At 34.2% G+C, this 20977-nt stretch overlaps 3 protein-coding genes across 4 annotated transcripts; 2 read left to right on the top strand and 1 right to left on the bottom strand.

Annotated features, from left to right (window-relative positions):
• Positions 1–4175: 4175 nt before the first annotated feature.
• Positions 4176–8180, top strand: LOC128858124 (thymosin beta). The gene is made up of 4 exons (XM_054094118.1): positions 4176–4353; positions 7346–7482; positions 7543–7656; positions 7878–8180. Exons 2-4 carry the CDS (start codon positions 7353–7355, stop codon positions 8015–8017), a joined length of 384 nt encoding a protein of 127 aa, XP_053950093.1. The 5' UTR covers positions 4176–4353; positions 7346–7352; the 3' UTR covers positions 8018–8180.
• A 1487-nt stretch (positions 8181–9667) lies between these two features.
• Positions 9668–14027, bottom strand: LOC128858123 (myosin regulatory light chain sqh). The gene is made up of 3 exons (XM_054094117.1): positions 13916–14027; positions 10609–11043; positions 9668–10106 (listed from the first exon to the last, which is right to left on the bottom strand). Exons 2-3 carry the CDS (start codon positions 11026–11028, stop codon positions 10002–10004), a joined length of 525 nt encoding a protein of 174 aa, XP_053950092.1. The 5' UTR covers positions 11029–11043; positions 13916–14027; the 3' UTR covers positions 9668–10001.
• A 1485-nt stretch (positions 14028–15512) lies between these two features.
• Positions 15513–19486, top strand: LOC128858122 (secretory carrier-associated membrane protein 5). Of its 2 annotated transcripts, XM_054094116.1 has the most exons (6): positions 15513–15667; positions 15743–15847; positions 17013–17214; positions 18650–18779; positions 18846–19101; positions 19197–19486. In XM_054094116.1, the coding sequence occupies exons 1-6, from the start codon at positions 15599–15601 to the stop codon at positions 19347–19349; spliced, it is 915 nt and encodes a 304-aa protein (XP_053950091.1). In that variant the 5' UTR covers positions 15513–15598; the 3' UTR covers positions 19350–19486. The 2 variants fall into 2 exon arrangements, with proteins under 2 accessions (XP_053950091.1, XP_053950090.1); XM_054094115.1 differs by having other exon boundaries at positions 15515–15847.
• The last annotated feature ends 1491 nt before the right edge of the window (positions 19487–20977 follow it).

Raw genomic sequence — 20977 nt, 5'->3', positions numbered from 1 at the left:
TAACTAGATGCGAAACTTTTTCTCGTGCGAGCACGCACATTATAACCCACATTTGTTAATATTTTATGGAAATTTAGCAGTTTCCATACTACCATCACTACACATGGTGATTTTAGACGAGTTTAACAACGCGCGCCAGTCCTTTCTTTCTCGTGCTAATCGGCGCCCGTTGGACACACCAATTGAAGCCAAGTGCTTCTCCACCTAATGTGCCCAAAGTAGAGTAGACCGTCCTCTTCCTCTGCTACCACCAGCTGGTACCGCATCGAGTATTTTTAGAGCCGGAGCGTTTGTATCCATTCGAAGCCGCTGGACCTTTATCCGCTGCGCTATATCTATGTCGACGTAAAGCTCATTGTTCCATCGCCTACGATATTCGCCCTCACCACCGCGTAAAGATCCAAAAATCTTCGGGCAGAATCTTTCTCCCAAACACTCCAACGGACGCCTCATCGGCTATTGTCGTCGTCCAAGTCATACCTTAGGACGGACATGATAAGACCCTTGTAGAGTGTTAGTTTTGTTCGACGAGAGAGGACTTTACTACTCGTATGCCTACTTAGTCCAAAGTAGCACTTGTTGACAAGAGAGATTCTACGTTGGATTTCAAGGCTGACATTTTTATCGATGTCAATGCTAGTTCCTAAATACTCGAATCCCTTGGAACCCCGAAATCATAACTGTCACAAGTAATGTGGGTGCAGATACGTGAGTGCGCCGACTGTTTTTTTGAAGGCAGGAGGTACTTCGTTTTGTCCCCCCCACCCCCAGACCCATTCGCTTTGCCTCTTTATCCAGTTTGGAGAAGGCAAAACTAACAGCGCGGTTGATAAGGCCGATGGTGTCAATATCATCGGTATACGCCAACAATTGGACGCTCTTATCAAAAATTGTACTTGAGCGATTAAGTTATGCGGCTCGCACGAACTTTTCTAGCATCAGGCTAAAGAAGTCACACGACAGCGAGTCAATCTCTTGCCTACCAGCGTCCATTTAATTTAGTTTTTACTTTAACGTTTCTCCTTAAATTCATAATAAAAATTTTCGATAACACAGAAAACAGAGGGTTGTACTGAAAACAAGTATCTTTATATCTCGGATTTCGGGAGCGGAATTTTGTAAGGGTAATCTCGCCTTTTAAAAATAGGTAATCTAGTTATATGTGAACCTATTATTAGATCGTACAAACATTAGAACGGAGGCGCCGGATAAAGGCAAATGTAAAACACTACTTACCATAAAACAAAAAAAATTCAGCCAGAACTTTAACTTCATTCATAATGGTGAGACTCGAGTCCGTAATTAAATATGCGGTAGCAAATAACTCCGTTGACTTAGAAACGATATCTGAAAACATTTCCTGAAATTTAAATTAAAAGAAAGGCTTGAAATTTATTTACAAATTTTAAATCGTCAGAATATAAAAGAATTTCGAAAATTAAAAGCCCTCAGATATATCGTTAATAAATATAATAAAGAGTAATAAACCCACAATACTGCCCTGAGGAATACCAAAAGAGACAACTACATAATGAGAAGGCACATTTACGACTTTACCCATTTAAAAAAATGGAGTGAAACACATTGTGAACTGCGCAATTTGGAGATTGAAATTTAGTGATTGACCTTGTAAAAAAATTTAGGAAAGTCCATATAGACTGTAGCAATTGAGATCCTGACATTAGAAGCAGAAGTACAAAATTAGTGACGGAGGCGTGCCAGCTATGACTCAAAGAATTCACCTCTTGTCGGAAACCGAGGGGGAAAATATTGATCCAAGCTTTGCTGAGCGTCAATGTTGCTGATAGCATGCATTAAAAATCCATGTTACCGTACGTAACAATAGTCCCCCACTATCCGTCCTACGTATCAACTCAATTAGCTTGACCGAGCCATGATACATTCCAATCGGTCATGAATAAGTCGAAGGGCAACGAAGGTTTCAGATTTTACAACTATTTCAAGCGATCTCGCTATATTTTATTGTCGTGGACTGAGAGTCCAGCCTGATTTAATTACCGGGTGTTGTTGCGTTTTTAGCTTCAAATATTACAACAACCCATAATTTCTGCGCAGTTACCCTTAACCGTCTTTTCTTTAAAAATTAGACCCAGTTCTATCAGTCTGTAGAGTTGGGCCTATGTCTTATGTATTTGATCATATGCCTCTACTCCAGAGCATGCACAGGATCCCCGTTAAAAAATTAGGTAATTTGTCATTAGTAATGACTAATTACTCACATGTTACAGTCCAAAACCAACACACAAAGAATACCCAAATGTATTCTAAAAGATATTTTAACGCACGTCCTATCGTTACATCAAAAGGCTATCAAAATTTTTCTATAGTGGATATATGTATACTGACGGCTACAGTAGAAAACTAAATTTTCTAACCACAATTCATTAAAATATCCTCAAGGAACAAATTATTTTGTGAACATTTTTACAGCATGGCGATTTTTCCACCACTTGATAAAAAACACTTTCGGCCAGATATCGAATTGGAACAAATAAATTTACGTACCGTTTCGATAGAAAAAAAAAATTCAATAGAATTTTTTGTGCTGATTACACCAGTACCAAAATACATAAGTATGTATATGTAAATTCACTAACAATGATATATTTAGCTTCGTTTAGCAGATTGTAACGACTTTAAAATATCTGAAATTTACCTTTCATATATAATTTTTGGGATCGAATTTGCTAAACTTTGAAATATTACCTGACCAATTTCATCGTAAACTTCCTTAATTTTCATTTTGAGCTCCACAACCGTTGAATACGTGTGATGAGGCTGTTAATCGTATATCTTGCGAACGATTATGCTCCAGGTGTTCCAAAGGATTAAAATAAGTACTACATGCTGGCCCTTGCAGAAAACGGATACGGTCTCTCCACCCTTTCTATAAAATTGATAAGAGCATCTTCTAACATTTCGTTAGAAATGACCGAGAACAAATAAAATATCTCTTGATAACAAAAAAATATAAAGTAAACAAATTTTGACAATTTAGAGAACATATTATATCAGCTGTTGCATTCAATTGATTCCATTCAGCTGTCAATTGCACATGCGAGCGAATTTTAGCCATTCTGTGACGTGGTGCGATTTAAGAGAGTGCTTGCAAGGTGGCTTTTTCCATTTAATACAAGAAGTTTATAGCACGGTGAACAGAATACGAAAACCGCTACTTTATTTTTCGCGACTTCTACAACCGATGACGTCAATGATGCGAATAAAAAAAGGAAGAAAAGTTGCTTGTTTTGTGAATATTCAGTGAATGGAGTGGTGATTAAAATTTGTGACTTTCAGATAAAAAAAAAAAAAAAAAAAAAAAATGAAGTGCCGCGCGGCAAATTGTGAAAGCAACAATTTTTATAACTAGTACCAATTCGACCAATAACAATTCTCGCTGTAAGTAGTCGGCCTTATTCAATTTCAATTGAACTAACAATCCGAGCTTCTCCTATTTGTGGTGTGCGTCTGAATCTTGTTCCACAAATGGAGGGACCTCCAGTTTCAAGCCGACTCCGAACGGCAGGTATTTTTTATGAGAAGCTTTTTCATGGCAGAAATTCCATCGGATGTTTGCCATTGCCTGTCGAGGGGCGACCGCTATTAGAAAAATGTTTTTCTTCATTTTGGTGTTTCATCGAGATTCAAACCTACGTTCTCTCTAAAGCAATCCATTCGGCTACGGCGGCTAATTGACCTATACATGGTGATAAAATACGTCAATTTTTTTTCAAGACTTGGTAGCGAGCCCACCTACCTACCTACCTACCTACCTGGTAGCGAGTCATAAAAATTATTTTAAGATTTTCAAATTTCCGTTGGAAATTAGGAAGTTATTTCAAACAAATCGATTTCATGTGCATTTTTGTATTCTATCATTCTTGGTATCGATACATTTTGATAAGGTAGCAGTCATGTTTAAATACTAAATATTTTCGATATTTGTTTTTGAATAAAGCTCTTTTCAACTTAAAGCTATTTTTTTCTGAAATGTTTTACCATAAGTTAGGAGCCAATTATTAATTTTTGTTCTTCATTCTTTTTACATCGTACCTACTACCCTACTAAAATCGTTTCTAAATGTTTCGCATAAAAATGCTTGATGGGTTCCATTGCTTTACCGATAGTACCAAAAGGCAATGTTTCCTTTCCGCCGGGAAGAGTAGCATTTATGCTTTCGCTTTCTTTTTTTAAATTTCTTCCGTAAAGTACATTTTGAAGTTGGAGTATTGAGACGTGAGTAATCGATCTTTAATAAAGGAGTGGCCAAAAAGTAGATAGCTTGTTAAATTTTGTCATAGGCTTTTTAAACAAGAGTTGATTAATATACATGTAAGTATTGTTATACACATTTTATTTAAAATGCTTGGAATTATTCTTGTTATTGCCGGTGTTTTTGTCTTTTACAATTTGAACAATTTAAGAAGTTTTTATTGAGATAAAACGGAATACATGAACAAAACTATGAAGATTTATTTAATTTTTATAAAAGAAACGTTAGAATGAATTGTGTACAATATACATTCTTTAGTTTTTCTGTTTAACTGCATCGCCTATGAATCGTTTGTACATACGTATAAAAATTTATACATACATATGTACATCCGTAATTTGTATTACCGAAAAATATACGAACATACATGTGTATGTATAGAAGAACAAAAAACGTATTGGGATTGGTTTGGAGTACTGCAGTCGGTTCTTTGATACCAACTTGTCTCAAACTACCAGTTTTTATGTGGGTTTTAAAGGGTGAAATTGAAAGCCGCCGGGCTGGAGTGAATAAATCTGCCTTTCTTCGAATAAGTAGGCGATGTAATTTAATAATTTGATTTCGCCAAAAATGGTAAATAAAATGAGATTATTCCTCTAATAAACCTAATTTCTTGAGATATCTCTGCAAATTTAGTGGAATTGGAAAGGCATTTGAATCTCAATATATGTACGTAGATGGTCACGCTGAGCTAGCACATACATGTGTATGTACATTCGTACCAATCTGATTGAGCCGACTTTATTTGTGCATTGATATATTGCATTGAATTCCTGACGTGGAGAAAATGCTGGGGCAAATATAAAGCAGAAAAGTCACATTTACGGACAAATAAGGCAACCAATCTGAAGCTTGAAGTTTTTTTGGTTTGGAAAATAAAACTACAAACTGCATTGCATTATGAGCAAACAAGTAAAAAAAAAACGATTCGATTAATGTTGTTGACTCAACGAATTTAATATTATCGTTGCATATGTATGCAGATAACAGTCGATTACATATTAAAATAAAGTTACCTACTCATACCCAATATGTGACACACCCTATGCAGGCATGAAATACATTTAAAGTTAAATATAAATAAATACATTAATCGCAAGTAATTCTATATTTTCTTAGCAGCTAAAACACCGTGTATTAACTAACAAAAAAAATTACCACTCGCTCAAGCTCAGATACTTTTGTTGGAATTTCATAATGCAAAGTTTATTCTGTTTTCATGATCAGAAATTACCAAAATAACTTTAGTATGTTGGCATTTGATTATCGATCTACCTTATCAAGAATTTATGATGAGTAAGAAAGAGAATATCGTCAAAGTATAATTAAATATTATTTTTACTTTTATATCGGTCCCTATATAAAACCTGCATTTTAAAGCAAATGTTACCAAGGTGTTTTTATACCCGACTAGTGTATTGTTTAATGACTTCTTTTTGTTGTACATATCGACAACGGAGTTATTATAGTGTCTTCAAAAATATACAAAATGAACTTTTTGTCTCAGACTTACTAGGGAAGCATTTTTAGCACTATTGTGAGTTTCATTATGTTGCCGATGATTACAAAGCGGTATAGTTGCGATTACAAAAACTGGGGACAATTTTCGGTAATAAAATTTACCGGTTATAAAATTATTACCAGTGAAGTAAAATAAATTACAGCTGTTTCCGACTCTATATAGTCAAAAAAAAGAAAAAAAGACTGTTCTAAATTTGTTTAACTGGGATTTAAGAAAACAGCAGTAATTTAGCACCTGGATTTTAGCGTGGAACCAAGTTTAAATTTAAGCCCACTACAACCTGGTACCAATATTGTTCTCAACAAAATATAAAAATAATTTCTCATTTTCAAGATATGGAGTATTAGAAAATATCATTTGGTTGGTTTTGAGTAGGGTCCCTATCGGATGGTGGTCATGCAGAAACCATTCGCAATCGGTATGCATAGGTATGTGAGAAAGAGAAATTGTTTCTGTATAAACAGATAAATATATTCACATTTGTGCACAAGGTGGTTCTTACTAAAACATATAGTTGGGAAGGTGATATTGATAATTATCAAAAACTATCAGCTTTTGGCGAACAGCTGATCGAACGCAACTGTCTACAATTTATGCAAATCACAAAATTGAATTTAGCGTACCTGGCGAATACTACGTGAAGTTTTTTTAAATTTTCCATATTTCTTATTTAAGTGTTAATTTTCAATGTAGTAAAAAAAGTATAAGCTGAAAGTGAGACTTGCAAGTTTTTACTGCTCGCCGTTTGAAAGATATTTGATGCAAATTCGCCAGAATTTCCTTGCTGGATATTATTTACTGGAACACTATCCGAACCAAATTGATTACGGTAGTAAAGAAAATAAAGCCAGTTATAAAAATCAGTCTCTGGGTTTAACAAATACTCCATCTTTACGTAAAACCTAAGTAAGATTTTCGGTACACTGAAGTAGCGTTCTCATGACAGTCGGTTCTACGTTACCGGAACGACCCGTATTTATATCCGGCCAAGGACTGCCACTTCAGCAGCATTCCCCATATATATATATATATATATGTATGTGTAATTGGCGCGTACACCCGTTTTGGGTGTTTGGCCGAGCTCCTCCTCGTATTTGTGGTGTGCGCCTTGATGTTGTTCCCCATATATGTATGGGGAATTTTTATGCTGCTACAAGAACCACAACAACGGCCGAAGTTTCGCCTTGTATATTACCCGCAGTCCTTTGTGTTGGAAGTTATATGGGAACAGGAGGAAAGGCGGCTACCAAAGGTCGCTTATAATCCCTAAGGGAAGGAATATTATTGGAAAAATAGACTTATTGTACTAAATATATTCATAGGTATTTCTAGATCACGATAAAAAGCATTTTGATGTCGAAAATGCACCCATGTCTAATGAGAAAAGGCTGAGGCATTCGCAGATTTCTCTTTTTGGTGTTTTTAATATGTAAAATAGATTGAGTTACACTTTTTAGTTAATATTTTTATCGATCTAACATTTCAAATCTATATGAGCCAATATTTTACAGTATATTCAATTTTTTTAGATACAAAATGGCATCTCCCGCACTTAAAGATCTCCCCAAAGTAGCTGAAAACTTGAAAAGTCAACTCGAAGGCTTTAACACTGATAAGTTAAAGAACGCCAGTACACACGAAAAAATTGTACTACCCACTGCGGAAGGTAATTTTTATAAATATATATATTGCAATATAGGTATTTAATCCACTTTTATCATTTTAGATGTGGCTGCTGAAAAGACCCAGCAATCTTTAATTTCTGGGATAGCAGCTTTTGATCCATCTAACTTGAAGCACACTGAAACTAATGAAAAGAATCCTTTGCCCGATAAGGAAGGTAAGATTATTGTGAACTAGCATTATTACTACCAACATCACTAAGATTATTACTAGAAATAGACAAACAATATTTGATATCTTAAATCACCTGAATCTAAAAAAAAAAATATCTAAAAAGGCAAAGTAGAGCTGTAGTATTATACGGATTTACTTGACGAAAAAACCCATTATTGAAAATGAGCTTCACTAAACCTTTATTTTGTACTTTATTGTTTGCAGCAATCGAAAAGGAAAAGGAAAAGAATCAACTTATTTCTGGCATTGAAAATTTTGATTCTAAAAAATTGAAACACACTGAGACATGCGAGAAGAATCCTCTACCTACGAAGGAAGTTATTGAAGAGGAAAAGAAAGCTTAAGATCAAATCTGATAAAGCATTCACTTAATTTTTTATTGAATGCTATACTTTTACTCATTCCTAATATATAATATTACTGAAAGAGATACTACTTTATGAGAGGAATTTTATAATTTTGCATATTTATAATAAATATAAAAAAATCATGAAAAGCGTTCGAATATTTTGCAGGTTGTTATATTCATATAAAAAAAGGTATGTAATGCGTAAGTTTATGATCCATTTGGATTAGTTTACCTTTTATAAGTGAGAAATATTGTAAGGGACTCAAAATTTAACAAAATTAGTGTAAAATAGGCCACTTTTACAAAATTTGTTTTATCAAAAATGTTTTTCATAATGTTTTCTCATCTAAAAGTGTACACAAAGATAATTTGGTGAAATTTGTTTTGAAGTATTAGGTGAAATAAAAAGTTCTGAATGTTTTCTGCTAGAGGTCTTTAGTGAACCATATCTCAAAAGTGGTGTGTTACAATACTCCAACTAAAAGTAAAAATGAGAAAATTTGATATTGAAATTGACGATTACGACGACGATGAAGAATCGGAGCAGACATCCAAAAATTTTGTTTCCTGTTTATTGGCTCAAAACAGTATCGTATGCAATAGCTAAGTGGTGATTGCAACGATTCTTTTCTGGTAGGCCATTCGCCGACAATCATGGAAAATGTCGAGGCAGACTAGCATGTAAGGTACGCTTTCTGGGTTCACGTTGGATTAGTTAGGCGAAGGCGATCGGTGACTACACCGCACTGGCAGGGACCTAGTGAACTGCTACAACAACTACATGTGAGCACTTAACTCGTTGCTTAGGAATTCAATATTAGTCAGAAAAATGTTTGGAACCATAGAGAAAACTATCAGACATGTTCTGTAAATTCTACGCGATTTAAGAAAATTATTTCGGAGTTTTTTTAACAAAAAGGCAAACAATTTGCACCAATCACGACATTACTTCCAATAAACTTACAGTTCGTGGATCACAGCTCTCATTTTGAAGTACGTGCTCAATATTTTAAAGCGATGCTCAGGCGTATAGCGATCTGTTCCGTACCGCGGATGATACCTCGTATTTCGGATGGATCCAGATGCAGTTGAATTTTATTTCATGTTTATTAAAGAGTCGTTTTGTTGGTATGTAAGAGTTAAGTTTTTGCCATGAAAAATCCCCTCATAAAAAATATCTGCGTTCGGAATCGGCTTAAAATTGTAGGCCCCTACATTTGTGCAACAACATCCAGACTTACTACACAAATATGAGGAGGAGCTCAGCCAAACACCCGACAATTGTATATATATATGAGTTAAGTGACTGCAACTTTCATACGATTATTCATAGATAGGAGTTGACGAAACCTGTATATATTTTTTTAATCACATCGGTAATTTCTGAAGTATTTTCCAAGCAGCTTTTTAACCCTGATCGCATCACGTATAAACCACGCAGTACAGTCCATTACCCTTCCCCTTCATTCCTTTTCGATATCAGCCAGTGTCTTAAGTAGGAATTGCCTTTATGTTGCTGATTTTGCGACAGGCACTTTGCTCTAAGCCTACCAAGTTTCATGCGCGAAAGCTTCACATTGAAGTTCAAATCTTCCAACTTTCAACTTTCTTCCAAAATACCCATCCCGATATGAATAAACATTTCTTTAAATATAACCATTATATAAAAATCAATTTTATTGATACAGGATTATTTATTGCGAATGGCGGGGAGCTCATGACTTTCAGTTATAAAACCAAAATTGTTAATGAATTTAATTATAAAAAGATACACTTTACAGTTGTTTAAATATAATACTTGTAAAAATTTGCATGCTCCAAAATTGGTGTTTTTTCTTTAAACTTCTTATAGACTATTTTCGATTATACGCAACGAAAGAGATTAAAATATTATTGTTTGCATCGAATATTCGCGTAAAAAATTTATGTATATGCTCAAACAAATCTCTAAGAGGAATGTGGAAGATGGCAATCAAGTTTTACTGTTCATCTTTGTCTTTGGCACCGTGTTTAAGAATTCTTGTAAATTCGAGGTAATCAAACAATCCGTTTTTGATGGGCGCCTCGCGATACATCTCGTCGACCTAGAAAATTGTAAATTTTTTTTTTTAATTCAGAAGATTAATTCATATAAAAAATATAAATATCTTGTGCATAAAATATTAAGAAAAAAGTGAGATAAATCTGAGGAAAAAAAAACCGAAAAGTCCCCTAATGTACATACAGAAATGTAGAACATATATTTGACTACATTTAAAGTAATATATTATCAACGATCTATTGGCGACCATATTGCGCTACTTTTATTTCACGTAATAATTTATGAATACTAAATCTAAATATGCAGTTATCCAAACTGGCTATATTGAACTAATTCTAACTAATTTTTATGAAATTTTCAAATAAACAACAAGCAACATAACTTTACCTATATCAAAGTCAGACTAATTCTAAGGACCATTAGTCCCTTTGCAAAAAGCGAATAAAAACATTCAATACCCCTGAAGAATTGTGAAATATAACTAGAAAAGTACAGTATCCAAACGGAATAAATAAATGAGTTCGTTTTAGGCAAAAGTTACTTACATCTTCATCTGTAAAACGATCGCCCATAGTAGTTAGAAGCTCACGCAAGCGATCCTCAGGCAATACTCCTGAATTCTCCTCATCAAAACAACCAAAAGCATTCTTAATCACGTCCTCTGGATCGGTGCCTTGTAGGCGTTCTCCGAATAACGTGAGAAACATGGTAAAATTTATTGGACCGGGTGCTTCGTTCATCATCGCTTCTAAATAATCATCAGTAGGATTTTTACCAAGCGATGCCAACATATCATGTAAGTCCTCTTTTTCCACAAACCCATCCCTATTTTGATCAATCATATTAAAAGCTTCCTTAAATTCGGCGATTTGAGCCTGATCGAACATAGCAAACACATTTGATGTGGCGCGTTGTGCTCGCTTTTTTGTAGTGGCACGGCGACCGGCGGTTTTACGAGACGACATTGTGAACCAAAATAACTGTAATAAAAGATTTATTAGACAAAGAGAAGAAAATATGTAAAATTATGTATACGATATTCCTTTGTTTTTATTTGAGGAATAATGAATGAAAGCCTGGCTGGCTGACTCTCAATTACACCTCGATTTAAAAGCATCATAGCATCTGTATCAAATTTTTTTAGCCATAAATATGAAATAAATTGTTGAAGACATTTTTTAATCAATTTAAAAAAATAAGTTCAACACGTGTACTCATAAATAGCCCTGGGACACATTCGTCAGGCCTACATTTTGCCGTTGGTAATGACCTATGGACAAGCAGTCAATTGTTCTCTCATCATGAATCCTGGTAATCTATATATTTTGACTACAGATTGCAAAAACGAAAAACATTGTTTTCAAAGAAATTTTATAACGAACGATTTTTTACTTAACAATTTTTTTTAAAGCTTCTCTAACCTCTAAATGAAACATAATATGAATGTGTAAGCCACGCAGTTGGAGTCATGAGCCTTAGCGCGTTAGCTTGGCAATCGGTTCTACGTTACATTACGTTACCGAACTTTTATAACCGGCCAAGGACCGTTACTCTAGCAGCTTCTCCAAACATTTTTGGAAGAGGTTTATACCCCTAAACCAACAGCAACGAAATCGAGACTTAGCTAGCCTACAACTAACCGACAAAAATAGTAAATGTAGATATTAATAAATTTCCCACACCAATATAGGAACAATGAAGAGCGGATTGAAAAGTGGTTCATTCCCACTATTCATTAAAGTAAACAAAATTAAATGTTGGTGCGGATTGGAAACTTGTTCTTTTAAAATTGTAACCAACATATTAATTATTCTCAATTTCTCTGACACATATCTCAAAAATTTACCGACTGAATCACGCACTCATTGAGATAAGAATGGTGGATCTAAGAAATGATGAGAAAACAAAAAAAAAAAGTATTCTACGTGTCTTTGAACTCAGCGAAATTCATTTAAAATATAATATATATATAATAAAAAGATGCATAGCATTCAAGTCATTTAACCACAACTTGTTCACACACCATACCAGACCTTATTAAGCAATATGTATTCGATTCTTTAATGCTCGGTCAGCAAGCTTACGAACTATTTGTATGCATATATACAAGCTTGATTTGTGTCAAATTAGTCATTCGCATCATGGGCCTTGCTGGTACATATTTGGTAAAAATAAGTCGTGCACATTCAAGCACACATATTTATAATGTGAGCGTTTATATATTCTGTGCTGCAACTACAAATGTTTACAATTGAGAACTCTAAATGTACATTCGCCAATACTAGCCAACTTGTATGCCTGATCATTTAATTCTAAAGTATTGAGATAAAAAATCAATAACTAATATACTCAAACATGTTTATGTATTGTTTTTGTGTTTACAGTGACCAATACTGCTATCTATGGAATATGTTATTGTCTCAACTTAATAGGAACAATAAAGTTTCAACATATTTTTTTTTAACTTAATGGATAATTAGTTCAGTTATGCCTTTTTGATCATCAAAACATATTAGATATAATATCAATTACGTTTAAAGGTCAAGGTTCACTATTTGATTGGTATGATATTTTGCATCAAGAATAAAAATTTTCTTGTCGACTCCCAAATTATATTTTAGGTATAACAGGTCTGCCCCAGCTCAACTCTGGTTTGGGTGCAGCAATATGCTCTTGCTTCACACACAACTGCACAGCCTACGGATCCCACAACCCTTTTCCATGTGCCCTACAAACATATTCTACCAAACTTATACTAGATGCACTTTAAAGCCAATCTAAGGAGACGATTAAAAGCCTTTCAAACTGGCAAAGTATTACGGCAACAAAAATAAACAGATAGCGGAATATATTATATCGCTAGCTTAGAATGAAAAGTTGCTAAATCTAGTTTTTAAAATTTTATAGGAACAATAAAAAAAAGCCATTTTTTCAAGCACATAGTATTGTATATTACATCTTTACAAAAAAAAATTTCCATTCCATGATAAAGCAACTCGAAACGAATCGAATTTAACAAATTTGATGAAACGTTTTTGTATTCTCTGGGACTTATCCACATTTTCGGTGAGTATTTTGGATTTAACAAAGTTGCTAAATGGATTTTTGTTTTTCTTTGTACCGTCTGGACTTGCATGTCGCGCACAAAATATGCAACAAAAAACACAAAGAAAGGCACCAGGTAAGGCAATGTTAACAGCAAAGAACATATTACTGCCAATAAATAAATAACTTGTAAAAAGAATATTGTAACATCAAAGATTCTTGTGTATAATCGCGGAAATAAAAGTATAATATTTAGCTTCACTCTTTTTAGGCATTTAACCAGCGAATTTCACCTCCACCAATTTATTTCTTCGTAAGCAAATTGCGGCACAATAATGCTTACCCAGTTTAACATTATCATTTATTTTTGGATAGTGCTTCTGTGAGGTATATTTGCTTTGTTTTCAGTTTAACCAATTAATATTTGTGAACCTATTTTTGTGGTGTTAGCAGCTAAACATTCCTCATATGTGTACGGGTATGGTCGCTGGAGTGACAGTCCTTAGCCAAATATGAGAACGTGGGACCGATATTTGTGGACCTCTATTTAGTTGGTGCACAGTATAAAGATTTGAGAGAAACTATTTGGAGCTGCGGCTATTGGACGGATGTAAATCTAGGTTGTTTCGGTATCTAGACCCGACTGCTCAAGGCATACTGCTTAAAAATTCCCTTAACTATCATTGACGAGGGAATTTGTATTAACATAATTGTATATTCAGAACACATTTCCTTGTAATACCTCGCTAATATTGTACGCGTAACTTATTAGCACAAATAGAGTATTTCCATAATGCAGATACTTACAGCAAGTTAGCACTATTATTTCAATGTTTTTAACACAGTCGAACTTAATACATTAAAAGACCAAAAATAAATTTGTCTCGAATTCCAATCAACTAATGACTAACTAGATGAATGAATCATTTATTTGCTAAAGATGAGTAAACTAAACAGCATTTTCTTTTATCGATAAATTACGCATTTGCTTTAAGCGCCGAATACACGAAACATTAGTTTCACCTTAAGTTTGCATAAAACGAGGTATATCTGTCGGCTGCTTTTAAAAGAGCTTTTTATTGTAGGAATGCATATTTTTTATTATATTTTAGTTGATAATTTGTTTTGAATGTGATATCCGACATACATATGTCCGTCGCGGCTACGATTTTGATGGTCTATTCGATTAGTCCAATTTTTGACTATTTTTCCAATAAATCTGGCCGTATGATGTAAATGGTGGCGTGAATATTGCATTGAATCGATTGTTAAGCGCGCTGTATGACAAGTTGCGCCGTTTTGTTGGAACCAATTGTCGTCGATGCTTAGGCACTCGGCATTTGCCATAACGACAGTTGCATCCTCATTTCGAAAGATATGAAGACCGGTGATGAGGCCAGTGATATATGACCTTAGTGAACAGATTAATTTTTATTTAAAGTAAATTTCTTCAATTTGGAAGCGTTGTTCTCTGTTGCAAAACCTTACTGAATAGAAATTGCAACACAGTTTTCCATTCTCAGCTGTCAAAGCAAAGTTTTCGACATCGATAGTTCTCATACAGCTAAAAGTAGCCCTTTACAAGAAAAATACCTCTAGAATGCCAAAGCCCTCGAAATGACCAATTTATCAGTGGGCGCTTATTTGGTTGTTGTTTGAGTTCTATAGGCAGCAAAGAAAAATTTAAACAAAGTTGAACAATTTAGAGAATAGATAAATATATAAAAAAGTAAATTTAGCTGTTCCACCGTGCAATTCGAAAGGTCAGGTTAAATGAAGTTTTAAGTATTAATACTGAATTAGTTCTTGATAATTAACTGTCTGATATAAATATATAGAGCACGACGGTTTGGAGAACTTGGCTGGGTATATCAGCCATAAGATACACTCTCAGAATCCCAAATTCAGGGAGGAAGAGACATATGAGGAGAAGAGAAGAAGAATATGTTTTATTTACCTATTCGTTGAAATATTTGAAATTATTTGGGAATTTCCATTGAATGTGTAAATGCATTGTATTGAATGTGTATTCACTTAAGTTTAAACTGGAAAAAGATTTACATTATTTATATTAATTAAAGAACACTGATTTACATTTATTGAATGAAAAAAATTTATTTGAGTTTTTTTTTAATTTTTACTCAACTTTCAGAATAACACAAACGTAAGGTACGAAATATGTTACAGCTATTAGCTGCTTCTGTAACTTTTTTCACACACGGAATCTGCGTAATCTTATCGTTTTCGTCCATTGTATGAGCCCTATGTATGTGTGATCAAATTGAAATATAAAGCTTCGTTGTGTAAATGCACTGTAAGAAGGGGATAGGTTTTCAGGCTTATTTGTTCCCAATAAAATTTCTTCTTATTCGGCTAACCCTGTAGTGTTTATTTAATTCTTACATATTCCTTACTATCCAGTGTTTAGTAAAAAATTTCTTCAATGACACTAATGCAAAGTAGGTAAACGAACAAAGTTTGGTGTTAGAAATGTCTGGTTTTGACGACCCCTTTGGCGAAAATCCTTTTGCTGACCCTGCTATACAACAGGCAACAAGAGTAACAACTAATATTCAAAATTCTTTGGAAGATTATAACCCATTTGAACAAGAAAACGTCAAACCGCAATTGCAGATAAATTCGGGTAATAATGCAGCAGTCGTCCAGCCTTTGTCGCAAAACGCCCCTCCAGTTGCTGCTCCAAATACGAGTATTCAAATAACCACTGAAGAATTACAGGTAATGTAACTAATTTCTAAACAGTGCCGGTTTGCATATATTATGTGAATCTTAAAATCACTAGTAAATTATATGTACTTCATTGCACCCACGTATATGTAAAACACGTATTGATACATACATACATACATATATTTATATACATGTCATCGATAGCAATGCAATATTGTAACGAAAGGCTGAGTAATCGTTTTTGTTTTTTACTTGTGATTATATATTGGCAATAAAACCATAACCAATGTAGTCGAATATAAAAATCCACTATCAAAATTATGAAAATAGTATATTATATTTTCTAATAGGGGTTGCTCATCGGCAGGGAAGGCAAACGTCAGAGAGCATTTCTACAATGAAACCGATTATTCCAAAAGCGATCAGCCGTTCAATGGCAACTTGAGCCTTGCACGGTCCCTATTCGTAGGGCAACGCTAAAAATCAATCACATATTAAAAAAAAAACTTCGTATACGTATTTTTATTCTTAGATACTTTTATATATACATATTTAGTATGCAAGCAGCACAATAACAAAGATTTAATTCCGATGTCTCAAAAATTCACGCAGTTAATCAGACCTTAAAATTAAGTAAAATATGAGTTTTATTGAAAGTAATTGCAATCAGTAAAGGGTTACTTTTTGAATTCTTTTATAAATTGATACTTTACTAATTATTCTTATTTTATTATCAAAGTAATCAATTTTTTGTATTCATTTAATAAGGGGTTTTTCAAGTTCGACTTTCGGTATTAGCAACCACTAATAGCGAAATTCGCTCAAGGCTTCAGTTCAGGATTAAGGTTCAGTTTACCCTTAGAGTTTAAAGTTAAAGTACAACGCACTAGACCGTGCTAGTTTAGTGGGGGGACAGCCCTTGGTCGGGGAAACCTGAGTCATGTCATGTAATTGCGGCACAGCGAAAATTGAAGGAAAAGTTGTGGCTAAATGCTGTTGTTGGAACAAACATACTATCTTTATTAGTTTTTATTATTGAACTAATGGCGCATGTATAGTAAATGTATGTATATCCCAATAATGGACGGTTTATGTACAAGATAATCCCATTATAGTTGTAGTAGTTAATCAAAACAGCTTTTTCATCCAGTTATTTGGCTTGCAGCTTAAGGTTGGTTGTAATAGTTTACTAATAAGTGTACATTTTTTTTAGCGCCGCCAAGAAGAATTGGATCGCAAGGCTGCAGAATTGGACAGACGTGAGCAGCAATTACAGGGAAACGTTCCGCAATTGAATAATTGGCCGCCGTTGCCGGATAATTTTTGTGTGAAACCATGCTTTTATCAAGATTTCAACTTGGAGATACCGCCGGAATTTCAAAAGTTGGTGAAACATTTGTACTACACATGGATGTGTAAGTAGCATTTTTTTGTTATACCAGTTGTAAGAGGTGTCCCCATTGGACTGTAATTTTTCAAATCTTTTTCAAATTAATTCTAAGGTTTCATATGGTCGATTTTAGCGCAAAATAAGACTTTGAGACGAATGCGTGCCAGAGCAATCTTTGCTAAACACATCAACACTAGTATTTTTTAAAACCTACAAAATGCCCACGAAATTCAGTGGGTTTACATGTCCCGATAGGGGAAGCCATCTTTGTTGTTGAGATGAAATGGAAATGTGGTTTTTGGGAGTTGGAGCATTTTCAAATCGCTTGAAGTCCAGTTAGCCCTGCTTAGCATTCTTGTTAAATGCAAGCGAATAGTCGTTCACTGTTTACAAACACCTGGCCGCATACCACACAATTTACTTCAATTATAGAGATGCCACTTCTTTAATTTGCTTAATTGCGAAAATACTGGAAATAATGTCGAAAAAGAAGAAGCCAAAATACCAGCTGTGGACGACAGTCGGTTCTACGTTACCGGAACGACTCGGATTTATATCCGGCCAAGGACTGTCAATTCAGCAGCATTTCCCATATATGTATGGGGAATGTTTATGTTGCTACAACAGCAACAACAACAACGGAATCCACGTGCAGTATCATAACGATGGGTGAATAGCAAAAGTCCAGCAAAGAAAGAACAAAGTTGCATAGAACAATTTACCAGCGATAGTTCGGAGAAATCAGCGCCACTCATTAGATTTTAAGAGAGATTGCCAAATCTACAAGATTAGTGATCCTGTAATTTGCGCCAATTTCCTGGTATTAGTCTATTAATATTGCATGTAAAGTTATATGGAGAGAATTCTGTGAAATGCTAAAGTACTTCGCTAGTGAACTGAATGACCCTAAAAGTGGTGGATTTAGACCTAATCGGCAAGATATTCTTGATGAGCCAAATTCTAGAAAAGAACTTTAATCGGCACAGATCCGTATTTGGTAAAATTTATGGGCTGTGCCAAAGCGCATTCAAACTACCAAATCGCAAGAAAAAAAATCCTCCTGTTTATTCGCCTTGGAACTAATCGCTAGCTCCGTTAAAATTGAAATTTACCGCGGGTTTTCAGAAAGGGTCTGCCCGTCCAAGGATTGTCACTCCGTTCCTCGCGTTCCTCGTACATGTATGGGGTATGTTGCTACAACAACAACAGCAAGATAATTTCTTTAATCTGGTTAAAATGATAATTGGAGCTGCATAGCTGGATTGATTAGGCACCATCATATCCTATTTATAGGGGTTTGCGATTTCTGGCGTATACTGATGGTGTCGAAATTTCGGTTTACTGACTACATATTTTTATCACACAAACGTTGTACTTTGTATATTGAATAGATTTTTATATATGTATTAAAAACTAAAAAGAAAGTAAAAGTATTTAATTCCTATTTATGATAATTCCAGTTTACACCATGACCATGGTACTCAACATTCTTGGTGGACTAATATTGTTATTGCATAATGGAGAATTTACAACATTTGGCTTAGCTTTATTTTACGCCATGCTTTCTACTCCTGCATCATACATTTGCTGGTAAGTAAATCAATTGAAGGATATTAATCGCGTGTATATTTTACAGGCGACGTTTTTTCGTTACAGGTTTCGACCGGCTTATAAAGCTTTCCGGAATGATTCCAGTTTTAATTTTATGGTATTTTTCTTTGTATACTTCTTCCAAACTGTGCTTACGGTTTTCCAAGCCGTTGGTGTCCCTGGTTCAGGGTATTGCGGATTTATTGTTGCTATTACGCAGTTTCAATCAACTGCATCATCCATAATTGTGGGGCTCCTCTTGCTTTGCATAGCTTTTTGTTTTGCAACAACCGCTGCTGCAAATATAATGATGATTACTAAGGTACCCCTAAATATAATAAATCGTATATTACTTTTAGAACATTTTGCAATAGGAAATGTATACATATCAATAATAACTGTACTTTTGTGCCACAGATTCACACAATTTACCGTAGCACTGGAGCTAGCATGGCCAAGGCGCAGCAAGAATTTGCTACAGAATTTATGAGAAATCAGCATATACAGCAAGCTGCATCTTCAGCAGTGAATTCAGCAATAAATTCGCAGATAAACAACAGTAGATACTAAAAAATATATATATTCATATAGCACTATAATAATAGGCAAGGGTTTTCATGGCTTTTTAAATGTTTAAAATTTCTTGAAATGTAAGTTACACTATCAGTATATTGAATAAAAGCTTGTAAAATACCCAGCAACTCTAATTTATGGCCTATTTTTATGTGTTTATTTAAAAAATATGAATTTAGACGATCTTTGGCTGCAGGAGGCTGGAACGGAATGCTACACTGGCCAATAAGGGGGAACGCCACTGTGGGGGGTAAAAAAAGAGTCGATTTTTGGGAATTTTTTTTCGTAAGTAGGAATGAATAGGAATGAATATTGAAAATTGACAAATTTATGTAAATTAACGTAACAACAGCAATGAATAATCATCTGAAATCAAAAACCCAAAAATTTTATTAATCTACACAATAGTGGCTATCGTTGTACGTAGCTGTTTGTTTTTTTTTTTTTTGAAAAAGGGTGGTGATTTAAATTTCGATGTATGTTTTTCACCAAAAAAAAAAACAAAATTTTGAAAATCGGCCACGTACAACCATATCCAATGCGATAACAAAAATTCTGAAAAAAAACAATTAAAATCGGTTCATTAGTCTTCGAGAAATCGTTGCCACCGTATCAAAAAAAGTCGTTTCGAGAAAAACGCGTTTGAAATAAAGTATCGTATCGTAAGCGCTACGGGGCTGAACCGACGGGCGCTCACTTAAGTGCACATAGAATCGGGAATAAAGTGAATTTCGCTTTAAAATTTTTGCATTTTCTTGAGTCAATGAAATCAATTTTTTTTGAATTTTTACAGTGGCGTTCCCTCTTAAGAGGTTACATACGTCCAGAATTTTCAAAAAATTGATTTATTTTCGATATTTCGAAAGTATAGTATTTTAAGAATATACTGTGAAATTTTCATGAGGATATTCCCAATATTATTGCTTCCACAGTCCATTAACTAAGTAGAGAGCGGTCCGCGCGTTCCTGTACCCCAAACTTTAAACTCGCTTTTGCTCTGTCTGCATTATAACTCATACAGTTTTTAATATTTTTTGATGCGTTTTTTTTTAAATATTCGAAACTGTTTTGTCTATAGATTTGATTTTGGATATTTTTATAAAACAATTTTACAAACATAATTAAAGTGTGACAAAAAAAAACATAATTAAAGTGTGGCATAAAAGGCATACTTTTTTTAAAATGCCGTAAATTGCAACAGATCCAACAACATTTCAAGAAGAAATGATGCAGACTGTGGAGCAACTTTTTTCATTGTACTTTGGATCATGTGTTTTTTATATACTAATTTGTGTAAAGAATAATTAAAATAAGTTTTTTTATAAAGTTTAAGTACTAATAAACAATGTATAAAATTTTTTTATATTTAATTCTATTGTTATCCCTTCTAAAAACATTTTTTCTTTTAGCGCATTTTTGGCGCTGCTGGACGTAAATTTAAGGGGTTACTTACTTACTTACCGCTTTTACGCGATTTAACATCGCCAGAAATTTTGTATGTGTGATTTGAAGTACTTCCGAGAGTCGAGTGTTTTATAAATAAAGTTAGTTTTTTAAGATATTTATTTTTCAAAAAATCACCTCAACCACGCAGGAGATTAAGTCTGCATAAAAATACGTACAAA

Source organism: Anastrepha ludens, chromosome 3, assembly GCF_028408465.1.
Source record: "Anastrepha ludens isolate Willacy chromosome 3, idAnaLude1.1, whole genome shotgun sequence".
NCBI lineage: Eukaryota > Metazoa > Arthropoda > Insecta > Diptera > Tephritidae > Anastrepha > Anastrepha ludens.
Note: the sequence above shows the minus strand (reverse complement) of the source record. Positions and strands in the feature narration are given on the sequence as shown.